The sequence below is a fragment of the Talpa occidentalis genome, unplaced genomic scaffold, assembly GCF_014898055.3.
Source record: "Talpa occidentalis isolate TD23 unplaced genomic scaffold, MPIMG_talOcc4v2.1 talOcc4.17, whole genome shotgun sequence".
Taxonomy (NCBI): domain Eukaryota; kingdom Metazoa; phylum Chordata; class Mammalia; order Eulipotyphla; family Talpidae; genus Talpa; species Talpa occidentalis.
Window position 1 is genome coordinate 55,006,834 of NW_023601754.1, and position 10,988 is coordinate 55,017,821.

Consider the following 10,988-nt stretch of genomic DNA (forward strand, 5'->3'; position numbering starts at 1 on the left):
AGTCTCCACCCCAAACCGGGCCAGGCCTCTGTTCCCTTTGTCTCTCGGAGAGGCATAAGCTGAACTGACTTAAAGGTTTCGGCAAGTGGACATCAGGGGAGAGGGCATCTCGGAGAGGGCATCTCAGGTGGAGGGGACTTCTGGGCAAAGGCACAGCAATTGGACCACGGGAGTTCAGCTTGCAGAGCAGGAAGGTCACCTGGTGCAACCGGACACTGGGTGGCTGCTTAGAGACAGGTCGCAGAGGCCCAGGCCTCCTCTCTAGGAAGCAACGCGAAGGTCTGCGAGAAGGGCGGCTCAGACGACTCTCGCGCGTGGTCACAACTGGGTGGGTGCAAAGGAGACCCTGGGACGACGAGTGAGGCGTGGGGGCTTCACCGGGAGAGCACCTCAGGGTGGGCCATGACTCAGGCGTTTCAAGGCCTCTTCAGGAGGCCATCGGCGCAAATCGGCTGGGCGGGGGAGCGTCCACGGACAGGCCCGGTGCAGGGTCCTGCCCCCACTGTATCATCCGGCCTGTGGAACTCTAAACCGTCTGGGCCTGAGCTGTGCAGTGCGTGCAGCGCGCGGGTGCGCGGGGAACCGGGCCTCCGGGCAGCAGCCCCGGGGTCCTGCAGGAGGGCGGCAGGGCATTTCAGCACTAGGCCTCAGGACAGCACCGCGCGGCTGCGACGGCTGGAAAGGCGGGCGGGAGGCTGGAGGAGGAGTCAGCGACCCGGGGCTCCCGGGCCCTGCCCGGCCCGGCCCCCTCCCGACACCCCCCAGGCTGCACCGGCTCGGCGCCAGGACTCGGCGGGGCGCGGGGTCGGGGGAGGAAAACGAGCATTGGGAGAGAGGGGCGGGGCCGGGGCGCCGCTCCCCCCCTCCGGCGTGCCCCCGGCGAGGCAGCTGCGTCCGGGACCCGGCGGCGCCGGCCCCCGCGGGTTTCCTCCCGGTGCAGTCGTGGCAGGGCGAGCGTCAGGCGCGCTACTGCGCAGGCGCGGAAGCAACGCTCCGCCCCGTCTGCCCTAGCCCGTCCATTGGCTGTCCCGCGGCGAGCTCGCGAACCCAGGACCCAATCCGAGCGCGCCCCGAGCTGCGCCGCCCGGAAGTTGCCCGGTGCCCAATCCGCTTTGGCGGCCGGGCCCCGGGATCCAATCGGGAGCGGGGAGGGGCGAGTCGGCGCGGCCGCGCAGCCAATGGCGGGCGGCGGGGGTGACGCGGCGGGCATGGCGGCGGCGGGGGCACGGCCGGGGGACGTGTCGGGCCGCTCGGGATCCGCGGTCGGCGCTCGGCGCTCGGAGCCGCCGTCTGACTAGTGCTCGCGCCCGCGGCGGCGCGGCGGGCCCTCGGGGACAGCAGCGTGGCGGCCATGGCGTATCACTCGGGCTACGGAGCCCACGGTGCGTGGGGCGCGGGCGCGGGCCGGCAGGAGGAGGCCCGGGGCGCTGCCCAGGGCGGCGGGTGCCAGTCGGGTTCTGCCCCGGGCGCCGCGGCGCCGCGGCCCGGACTTCGCCCTCTCGTCCCGATCCCGAGACGGGGCGGCTCCGGCGCAGCTGGGTCCCCAGGCCCGGCCCCGGCACGGCGGGGGCTGCCTCCGGAACGCCCTTGTCCCGTGGCGACCGCGGAAGGGCCCAGGGTCTGCGCGCACCCGGCCGCCGCCTTGTCCTCGCTTGTTTATGGGGGGAGGTGCCCCCAGGAGTCTCTCCATCTCCGACCTTCTACTCAGTCTCGTTCCCTGAGCCCTCGTCCCGCGAGCGGGCTTCCAGGCGCCCGGGCGCGCCGCCGGCACCACCGCAGCTCTTCCTGCCCTGCGTTTTGCTCCTCTCACTCAGGACCCCTCATCAGCTCTTCCTGGGGTCAGCCAGGGTTTCCTGATGCCCAGGACCTAGGCCGCCCAGCCTGGGGAAGGGGCTGTGCTTGGGACTCATGCTTGGTCTTCCTTATTCCTTATTCTGGCGCCTGCAAACCCACAGGCTCCAAGCACAGGGCCCGGGCGGCTGCCGAGCCCCCGCCCCTCTTCGATGACACAAGCGGTGGTTACTCCAGCCAGCCAGGGGGATACCCGGCCCCCGGAGCCGAGGTGGCCTTCAACGTCAACCACTTCCTTGGTGACCCCATGGCCAACGTGGCCCTAGCCTATGGCAGCTCCATTGCATCCCAAGGGAAGGACATGGTGCACAAGGAGGTGTGGCCCCTCCCCAGGGTGAGGGTGGCAGGACCTCTGACCAGGGCTGGGGCTCAGGGGATCCCATCTAGCCCTTACTGCAGCCTTCTGGTGGGGAGCACGCAGAGGAGCACTCTGAGGTTCGGGGTGCAGTCTGCCCACCCTTCTCTCTCCCCTCCCAGCTGCACCGTTTTGTGTCTGTCAACAAACTCAAGTATTTTTTCGCTGTGGACACAGCCTATGTGGCAAAGAAGTTAGGGCTGCTGGTCTTCCCCTATACACACCAGGTGAGCCGCCCACCAGGTGAACTGGCGGGCCCCCTTGCCTTCCTTGTCCTGCCTCCAAGGCTGGCCCCCAGACTTCAACCCTCTTTTTTCTCTTGTCTTTCCCTCCTGACCGGCCCCTGCCGCCACTGCCAGAACTGGGAGGTACAGTACAGTCGTGACGTGCCTCTGCCCCCACGGCAAGACCTCAACGCCCCGGACCTCTATATCCCCAGTGAGTCTTTGACCTGGGCTAGGGGACAGGGGGGACTTGTGCCTTGAGGCGCCAGTGAGGAGAGAGGCTTGTGGGTTAACTCAGGACCTGCTCATGTGCTTTTGGCGTGTGGTGATCACTGGACACCAAGGAGACGGATTTGGGTGACCAGTGAGGAGTCCCTGGATGTGTCATCTGTGCCCTCAGGGTACTGAGTCCTTTTGAGGCTGTCCTGCCTCTTGACATGACCGTGTCCGTCCTTGACGTGACCATAGCCCTGGGCTCTGTAACTTCCGGCCGTAGGACCTCAGGCTGCCCACTTTCACTCTCTGCTAAGCCCCACCCCTGAGAGCGGCTGGGACTCGGGAGGTTGCGGTGCGGGCACAGGCCGGGCACTCAAGGAGCACACAGTGACCATCAGCTGTCAGCGTCGGCGCTCTCGTCCTCCCCGGCCTGCCCCAGCATCTCTGAGCAAGTGGTCGCTCCCTTCTGGGTTCTCCCACTGCTTGTCCACAGAGCGCAGGTCGGGACCACCCCCCCCCAAAACACAGATACTGTGCTGTGGCTGCAGGCCCCAACTCCGACTCCTCTCTGTCCTCTCTGCCAGGAGGGCGGCCAGGCCGCCAGCTCCATCGCCCTGGGCGTCCGGGCCACAGCCTAAGGGTCTAACTGGAGCCCAGCGCCTCTGCCCAGCCAGCAGCTCTGCGGGCTTCACCGGCCCTCCATCCTCTACCCCATTCACGTCTCTGAGCCACCCGTGTCCTGCCATCCCTTCTGCCATGTTGCCAGCAGGCCTCAGAGTCTTCTTAGCCACGCGGCTTCAGGGCACAGAGCTGGTCCCTGCCTCCCAGACACTGCGCTCTGGTGGGCTCCTCGGCCCTGCCGTGTGCTTCAGGGGGCAGAGGACAAGACTGAAGCGCTGGAATCGCTGTGAGAGCCAGTTCTCGTGGCTGAGCTTTCATGAGAACAGCGCGTTAGACCGGGGCTTCTGGAACAGGCAGGGAGGCCAGAGCCACGGGCAGTGCCGGTGGCCGGACGGTTTCTGGCTGAGGTGGGGTCATCCTGGGGACCCAGGACCGGGGGCCTCCTGGGGTGCCCACTAAGCCCGCATCTGGGCCCTGTAGTCTTGCCTGAGGTCAGTTTGGCCCCCGCCTGCCCGAGGAGGATGAGCAGCGGCCTTGGCAGGGACCGCGGGAGTTTCCTGGCACTGGGATAGTGAGGAGGTGGCCCAGATCGGGGGGCATTTACACAGGCGAGAGGGCCGAGTGGGGCAGACACCCCAAGCTGCGCGTAGGGGCCCAGCATGTTGGGCTCTGCAGGGAAGGAAGGGTGGGGGCGTCCGTGGCTTTGAACGCCCGCGGCGGGAGGGAGGAGGGGTCACTGCTCAGGCAGCCAGGCCAACGGCTTCTCTCTGGCTCTTGGCAGCAATGGCCTTTATCACCTACGTGCTGCTGGCTGGGATGGCATTGGGCATTCAGAAAAGGTCAGTGTTCCCCCCACCCTCATCCCCCCCGGCCCCCCCTCTGGCTCCTGCCCTCACCTCCCCAGGGGATCTGTGCCAGCCCCAAGCCCATCCCTGCCACAAGACGGCAGGCTGTGAACTCCCCCATCTGGCCACAGGTTCTCCCCAGAGGTGCTGGGTCTGTGCGCCAGCACGGCACTGGTGTGGGTTGTGATGGAGGTGCTGGCGCTGCTCCTGGGCGTCTACCTGGCCACCGTGCGCAGTGACCTGAGCACCTTCCACCTGCTGGCCTACAGCGGCTACAAATATGTGGGGTGAGCAGCTGTGGGCTGGGCGGGAGGCGGGCCCTGGGCTCCTGGCCTGACCCTGGACCCCTCCGTCCCCTCTCAGCCTCTAGTTCTTCTCTATTCGGGGACCCTGCGGGCCTGTGTAGTGTCCGTTAGGAGTGAATGGGGCGTCCCCTGGGAGCGTGGGGCAGGAGAGCTGAGTTGTGCAGCCCTGGGGTCTCAGCTCTAGGCCACAGGGCCGGGGCCCGCACCTGGCAGGTTCCTTTGAGTCTAGGTCTCTGGGAGCAGGTGGCCGGCAAGACTGGGTGGTGGCGGGTGGGGTCTGGGAGGGGCTGGGAGCCCTGGTGGGTGGAGCCACTCACTGGCCAGTGGGAGGGTCTCCAGCCTCACCGCACCCCCCTTAGAATGATCCTCAGCGTGCTCACGGGGCTGCTCTTCGGCAGCGACGGCTACTACGTGGCACTGGCCTGGACGTCGTCCGCGCTCATGTACTTCATCGTGAGTCTGGGGCTCCCCTCCCCCCTTCTCCCCGGGGCCGAGCTGGGGCGCCGGGGCCCAGCCACCCCTCCCACCCGGCTTCAGCGCCCCTCTCTTCCAGGTGCGCTCTTTGCGAACAGCAGCCCTGGGGCCCGGCGGCATGGGGGACCCGGCCCCCCGGCAGCGTCTCCAGCTCTACATGACTCTGGGGGCCGCAGCCTTCCAGCCCCTCATCATCTACTGGCTGACCTTCCACCTCGTGCGGTGACCCCCAGCCTCGCGGGCACTGCCCTCCTTACATTGAAGATCTGGTTGCCTTGATTTTGTTTGACCCTCGTCTCTGGGGCCTGCGGGACAGCCGCTGACACCTCTGGGCCTGGGCCTGGGCCTTGCTTGGGGGGCTAGGCTTGGGCTGTCTAGGAGGGGGACCCGAGGGCTTTCTGGGAAGGGTTTCACCGGGAACAGCTGCTCGTACGGCTGGGTACACGAGGACGAAAGGGGCAGCGGCCAAGGAGGCCTTGAAGGCCTCTGGTCCATCGGGGGTGGGGGGAGTCCTCAGAGGGGTCTGTGGAGAGTGGGGGAACTCACCAGGCAGGGGATTTAGCTCAGGGCCACCCTCTAGGGGTCCCCTTGCCCCTACTTCCTGTTCGAGTCTCAGGAGCAGAGGCGGGGCCCACGTGTTCGCAGTAGTTTATTCATATTTTGTCACAAATGGCCGGGGAGGGGGTGCCGGACTCCTCCAGGCAACATAGAAAATAGGTCCAAGAGACAGGGCGGGGGGCTGGGCAAGTGGAAATAGGGAGGGTTCTGGAGAGAGAGCCTGGGGGGGGGGGGAGAGGGCAGAGTAGGGGTGGGGCTGCCCCCTGCTGAGCCTGCTCATTCCCGGTGTGGGTACCCCCCCACCTGCAGGGGGAGCCTCAGGGTGGGGGTGGAGGGGGGCGGCCCAGAACCTCCAGGGGCAAGCCCTGCCCCTTGGCAGGGCCCAAGTTACCCCTGAAGTGGACAAGGCCAGAGGTCCCGCCCTTCCCAGGCCTGGCTGCCATGCCCGCAGGCTGGCAGAGGAGCCCCTGCCCCTATTTAGAGCTCTGCCCGACCCTAGTCCAAGGGGAGGGGGGCTCTGAAGGCGGGAGGTCCCCGCAGCAGCAGTTTGGGGGGTGGAGAGGAGGCTGGGGGCACCAGTGCCCCTCCCTCCCCAGGGCTGAGGCCTCTGCGGCCGAGGGGCGGGGCTGGGGGTGCACAGGCGTCCGGTCCGTTCTGGGCTCGCTCCCTGGCCGGCTTCCCCCTTAGAAACTCACCAACGTATAAACCATACTGCGGGGAGACGCGGCAGTGAGCCCAGGCCCCGGCAGGCCCCGCTGCAAGTCGCCGCCCCTCACCCGGGGTGGGGGGCCCTCAGGCCTCCGGGCACCGCGCAGGGACTCGGAACAGACCGCGCCTGGGCTGAGGCTGGCCGCGGGGGCCTCCCCCCTGGCCTGCGGGCCGCGCCGGCCTCACCTGTACAGGTAATAGAAGAAGGAGAGCAGGTAGAAGGCGAGTTTGCACCAGGACTCCTTCTGGCAGTAGTTGAGGATGTCGGCGTTCATGATGGAGACCGCGTCGTACATGACCTCGGAGCCATCCGCGGGGCGGTGGAAGTACCTGGGCCGAGACCCTCGCCGTCAAGGCTCCTGCCGGGCGCCCCGCGCCCCGCGCCCCGCGCGAGCCTCGCTCTCACCTCCAGAGGTGGTAGAACAGGAGGGGGATGTTGAGGCCCAGGGTCACCCACTCCGCCGCGCACAGGAACATCAGGCAGAAGAGCCCGTGGATGGAGTACTCCGGGACCACCAGCTGCGGGAGGGGGGCGTCACCGCGGGGCCGCCGGCGGGAGCCCCCGGGGCGCGGGGGCCGGGCCACCGCGGGGCCCCCCGGCGCTGACACTGACCTTCCTCAGGAGGCAGCAGATGCGTTCGATGTTTTTTAAACGCTCGCGCTGTAGGGGGAGAAAAAGGCCGCGACTGGGGCGGGGGGAGCAGAGCAGTGGACATTGGGGGCCCCCCGCCCCCTCCGCACGTGGCCACCAGGGGGCGCCAGAGCAGCCTCTGCGGTAGCGCGGCGGGGACGCAGCCGCGCCATCCCCATGGCGACCGTCACCATGGAGGGACCTTCACCCGCGTCTCCACGGCAACGGCCCAAAACCTGGCAACGGCCGCCCCGCCAGGAGCAACCCGAGCCCGGAGCCCGCGCCAGGTGTTCGCGGGGGGCGGGGCAGGCGGCGGAAGGGCACGGCCGCCGCCGCCTGCCACCCCCGGCCTTCCCGTCCCCGGCCCCATCCCCACCCCGGCCCGCGACAGATGGAAAGACAGACGGACGGACACACCTCGGCACAGCACATGTATCACTTACTGCCCGCGCTGGGTTCCCCTGGTCGATGGGGTTCTTGAAGTCGGTCCGCAGCTCGTCAAAGGCTATGATCTGGGGGAGGGGCGCGCGCCCGTCAGGGTTGGGCAGCAACTTCTGGCCCCCCCACCTGTCCTGCTGCGGGCTAGGAATTCACACTCGGGGAGCTTGCTGCAAAGATGGAGACCGAGGCACAGGAGCAGCAAGGCCGGCCCCGGGTCACCCCACAGTCGGGGATGGGCCCCTCCGCCGGTCTCCACCCAGAACACCTGAGCGCCCCTGCCCTGGGCCCTGCCCGGGGACACCGCCCCGGCTGGGGAGAACTGTGAACCGCATTCCAGGCCATCAGGCCAGAGGACGGGACCCAGCGTGGAGGGGGTGCTGGGTTCAGGCTGGGCTCTGAGTGGGTGTCTGTCTAGTAACAAATGGGGGCGGGCAGGACAGTCTGAGCAGCGGGAACAGCAGGTACAAAGGCAGAGGGCTGGAAGAATAGGGAACATTCAGGAAGCCGCAGCTTCCCCGGGGCCAGAGCTCAAGTGTGAGCACGTGGGACGGAAGCAGGGGCAGTGCAGGACCGGCTCGGAGGGCGGCCGGGCGGGACAGCAGGTGTGTGCTCAGCCACGGAGCGGGACAGGGCAGCAGAGTGGGGTGGTCAGGCTGCTTACGGGCAGAGCGGTAAAACGGGCTCCGGGTCCCGGCCAAATCATACACGCTGCTCAGTCTCTATGTTTACTAACTCGCTTAATGCTTGTGAGAACCTGACGACGCGGGGGCTGGTATCCCATTTCCGTTTTACAGATGAGGAAGAGGAGGTGCAGTGACTTGTCCGGGGCACACAGCTCGTGGCGAGCGGGGATTCGGAGGCGGTCCGGGCCAGCCACTTGGTCGCACTTGGGCCGGGCCAGTGGCAGGACTGTGGGAATGTGCGGGGAAGGGTTGAGGCATGGAAGGTGGTCAGAACAAGGCCAGCGGCAGTGGGGTGGAGAGGTGTGGATGGTTCCAGAACAGCTTAGGAGCCAGATTCCAGAGGGCTTGAGCGGCAGTGCAAGGGAGGCAGAGGGGCCCGTGTGCCTTCCGGCTGGGGGTATCGGTGCATGGCAGTGTCCTCACCGGGATGGGGAACTCTCAAGGGGAGCAGGTGTTTGAGGGCGTGATGGGAACAACCTGGGGGGGGGGGAGGAGGGAGGACAGGGGAGGACGGCTGGCAGAGAAGCCTGCTGGGGTCCCCTCGCCTCAGCACCAGTGCCAGAATGAGGCCATGAGCCCACCGCCCCCAACCTCCCAGACCCCAGACGGCTCCGAGGGAGAGAACATGGGCTTCCTGGAGGGAGCTGGGGCCATCTGGAGCAGTCCCCCCACTCCCCATTGACTCTGGGCAGCCCCTTGCTTGCCAGGCACAGCAACAGGGTCCAGCAGGGAGCGGAAGGGTGCCTTCTGTCTGCCCCAGAGCTGGCACCACCAGCAGGCGGCGGGTGTCGCGCCTCCCACCCCCCAGGCTGCCTGGCGCTGACTCAGCCCCCTGGAACAAACAATCCCCCACGGTGACAGCTGACACACGTCACTCACCACCAGGGTTGCTTAGCGACCAGTGGGGCCCTGGGCTCAGGGCCGGGGGTCCTGTCCTGGAAGGTTCTAATTCTCACCAGCTTTGGGTGGAGGACCACACCTCCTCTATCCCCGCCCCCCACCCTCCCTGGCAGGCCCGGCTCTGGGCATCTGACTGATGTACCCACGACCAGCTCACTTTACTGACAGACTCCTGACAAGGGACTGCTGAGATCAGCCCACTCAATAGCTGAGCACACACTGCGCCTGACACATAGTAGGTGCTCAACAAATACGTGTTGAGAAAACATGGGCCCTTTCTCCCACCGAGCAGCCACGCAGGGGTCAAGCCCAAGTCTTCACCTTGACTCCAAAAGCTGCCTAGACCCTGGTCCTCAGGAATCAGGATACGGGTGCCCCAGGGGTAGTAGGAGGCCCTGGGTGCACAGAGGGGTTAGAAAGGGGTTTCCTGAATCCCAGCCCTGTCCCCACAGGACAGTCCTAGGTCTAGGGATGAGATGGGAGACTCAGAGACCAAGATGGACCCAGGGGCTATGGAGGGAGGGCAAGAGAAACAGAAGAAAAAGGCGCTGAGACCCACAGAGAGAGGGCAAAGCCGGGGTGAGGGCTGGAGAGGGGGAACGGGTTTGAAGGTGCCTGTGGGGCTCTCTAAGAATCCTGAGGTAAAAGAGACAGGCAGTGAGGGGGCTGCAGGGGATAAGGGGGTGACTGGTCAAGGGCCAGGGAGGAGCAGGCAGCAGGTCCCAGGAAAAGAAGGGAGAGGAAGTGGGGAGGCCAGGACTGAGCAGGTGAGGCAACGGGAGGAAGTGAGGGGGGTGCAGGGGAGAGACTGGAAGGGTAACGCCCCCCCCAAAGGGACGAAGGTCAGGTTGGTGCAGGGGCTGGCACAGCTAGCTCAGGGGGCACAGGGGGGCCAAGGGCTCCAAACAGGAGCTGGAGGCTGAAGGGCAGCTCCCAGGGAGAGGAAGGGCCCAGCAAAGGGGCCGCCGAGGAGAGGGCCCCAGAAAGAGGATGAGGGCGCGGGACCCTCTGTGTGAGGTTGTCGGGATAAGGAGCGAGAAAGGGACATTCTGAGGGCGGGAGGCCAGGCCAGGGGGAAAAGGCCAAGGAGAAAGTGGGGGCAGGAAGAGGAGGGAAGCTGGAAAGTGGGGAGGAAGCTGCTGGAGCGGGGAGCCCACGGCGAGCTGGGGGAGGGGTCAGGTCTCCGGGGCTGCTTAGAGCCAGTTGCTGGGTCAGGGCGGGGGTTGGGGAGGGAAAGGGTTAATGGGCTCTGCGATCTGTGGGTCCTGTAAACAGATGCAGTTGCCATAGCAACCGGCTCCATCACTCCAGCTGGAAAAACCCACAAAGGGTGGAGGGGCGAGCAGACAGACAAACTGCCCGATGGACAAACGGGGGCGACTGGATGGAGGAGGTTGGGGGGTTGGCGCAAGCACCCGGCGTCCCGCCCCACACCCAGGCCGCCCGGGGCAGGGGAGGGGGTCAGGGGCGGCTGACATGCCCACAGACAGGCGGGGGCGGCGGAGGAAGGGGGCGCCCGGCGCGGCAGCCGCGATGGGGGGTGCTGGGGGCGAAGGTTCGCCGGCCGGGGGCGGAGAGCGGCGAGGAGGCTCCAAGTTTCCCCGGGCCCGAGGCCATCCGCCCGGGCCCTCCCGCCCCGCGCGCCCCCTGCCCCCACCCCGCCCCCAGCCCCAGCCCGGCCTTACGTGCCAGATGACAAAGAAGATGAGGGAGGCGCACAGCACCAGGGTGAGCATGTAGCAGAACGCGGCGAAGGTGAACGCCATGGCCCCCGCGCCGGGCGGCGGCCCGGGGGGCGCCAGCGCGGGGCCCGGGCGCAAGGGGACGCCCCCCGGCCCGCGCTCAGGGCCGGCCGGGCATGGCCCGCGGGGCTCGGGCGCCGGCTGGGGGGACGCGGGCGGCGCGGCCGGGGCCGGGGCCGCGGGGCCGCGGGGGCGCGGGGCGCGGCTCGGGGGGCTCGGGGGCGCGTCCGCTGCCGGCTGCCCGGGCCCCGATCGCTCATCCTGCGCTCCCTCGCCCGCGGCTCCCTCGCTCTCCAGCCCGCGAAGCCGGCGGGGCGGAGCCGGGGGCGGGGCCGCGCGCGAGCGGCCTCGGGCGGGGCTGGGTCTCCGCGCGCCCCTCCGCCGGGCCGCCCGGCGCCACCCCCACCCAGCCTCGGGGCCCCGGAGGCGCGGGC

General features: G+C 67.9%; 2 protein-coding genes across 5 annotated transcripts; one reads left to right on the top strand and one right to left on the bottom strand.

Annotated features, from left to right (window-relative positions):
• The first annotated feature begins 1,196 nt into the window (after positions 1 to 1,196).
• YIF1A (Yip1 interacting factor homolog A, membrane trafficking protein) lies at positions 1,197 to 5,170 on the top strand. Its single transcript, XM_037517524.2, has 8 exons — positions 1,197 to 1,382; positions 1,956 to 2,167; positions 2,329 to 2,433; positions 2,566 to 2,644; positions 4,049 to 4,106; positions 4,244 to 4,399; positions 4,777 to 4,870; positions 4,971 to 5,170. The coding sequence occupies exons 1-8, from the start codon at positions 1,352 to 1,354 to the stop codon at positions 5,115 to 5,117; spliced, it is 882 nt and encodes a 293-aa protein (XP_037373421.1). The 5' UTR covers positions 1,197 to 1,351; the 3' UTR covers positions 5,118 to 5,170.
• Positions 5,171 to 5,521: 351 nt separating this feature from the next.
• CNIH2 (cornichon family AMPA receptor auxiliary protein 2) lies at positions 5,522 to 10,870 on the bottom strand. Of its 4 annotated transcripts, none has more exons than XM_037517525.2 (6): positions 10,498 to 10,870; positions 7,232 to 7,300; positions 6,771 to 6,818; positions 6,564 to 6,676; positions 6,344 to 6,487; positions 5,522 to 6,160 (listed from the first exon to the last, which is right to left on the bottom strand). In XM_037517525.2, exons 1-6 carry the CDS (start codon positions 10,576 to 10,578, stop codon positions 6,133 to 6,135), a joined length of 483 nt encoding a protein of 160 aa, XP_037373422.1. In that variant the 5' UTR covers positions 10,579 to 10,870; the 3' UTR covers positions 5,522 to 6,132. The 4 variants fall into 4 exon arrangements, with proteins under 4 accessions (XP_037373422.1, XP_037373425.1, XP_037373423.1 ...); XM_037517528.2 differs by lacking the exon at positions 10,498 to 10,870 and adding an exon at positions 7,984 to 8,386; XM_037517526.2 differs by lacking the exon at positions 10,498 to 10,870 and adding an exon at positions 7,963 to 8,386.
• Between the last annotated feature and the right edge of the window lie 118 nt (positions 10,871 to 10,988).

What these genes read in the sequence shown, in the direction of transcription:
- YIF1A (XM_037517524.2), top strand. Translation starts at nt 1,352, where the DNA reads ATGGCGTATCACTCGGGCTACGGAGCCCACG. An exon ending in AGGACATGGTGCACAAGGAG is followed by an intron (nt 2,168 to 2,328) that starts GTGTGGCCCCTC and finishes CTCCCCTCCCAG; the next exon opens with CTGCACCGTTTTGTGTCTGT. An exon ending in GCATTGGGCATTCAGAAAAG is followed by an intron (nt 4,107 to 4,243) that starts GTCAGTGTTCCC and finishes ATCTGGCCACAG; the next exon opens with GTTCTCCCCAGAGGTGCTGG.
- CNIH2 (XM_037517525.2), bottom strand. Translation starts at nt 10,578, where the DNA reads ATGGCGTTCACCTTCGCCGCGTTCTGCTACATGCTCACCCTGGTGCTG. An exon ending in TCTTCTTTGTCATCTGGCAC is followed by an intron (nt 7,301 to 10,497) that starts GTAAGGCCGGGC and finishes CCCCTCCCCCAG; the next exon opens with ATCATAGCCTTTGACGAGCT. An exon ending in AGGGGAACCCAGCGCGGGCA is followed by an intron (nt 6,819 to 7,231) that starts GTAAGTGATACA and finishes CTCCCCCTACAG; the next exon opens with CGCGAGCGTTTAAAAAACAT.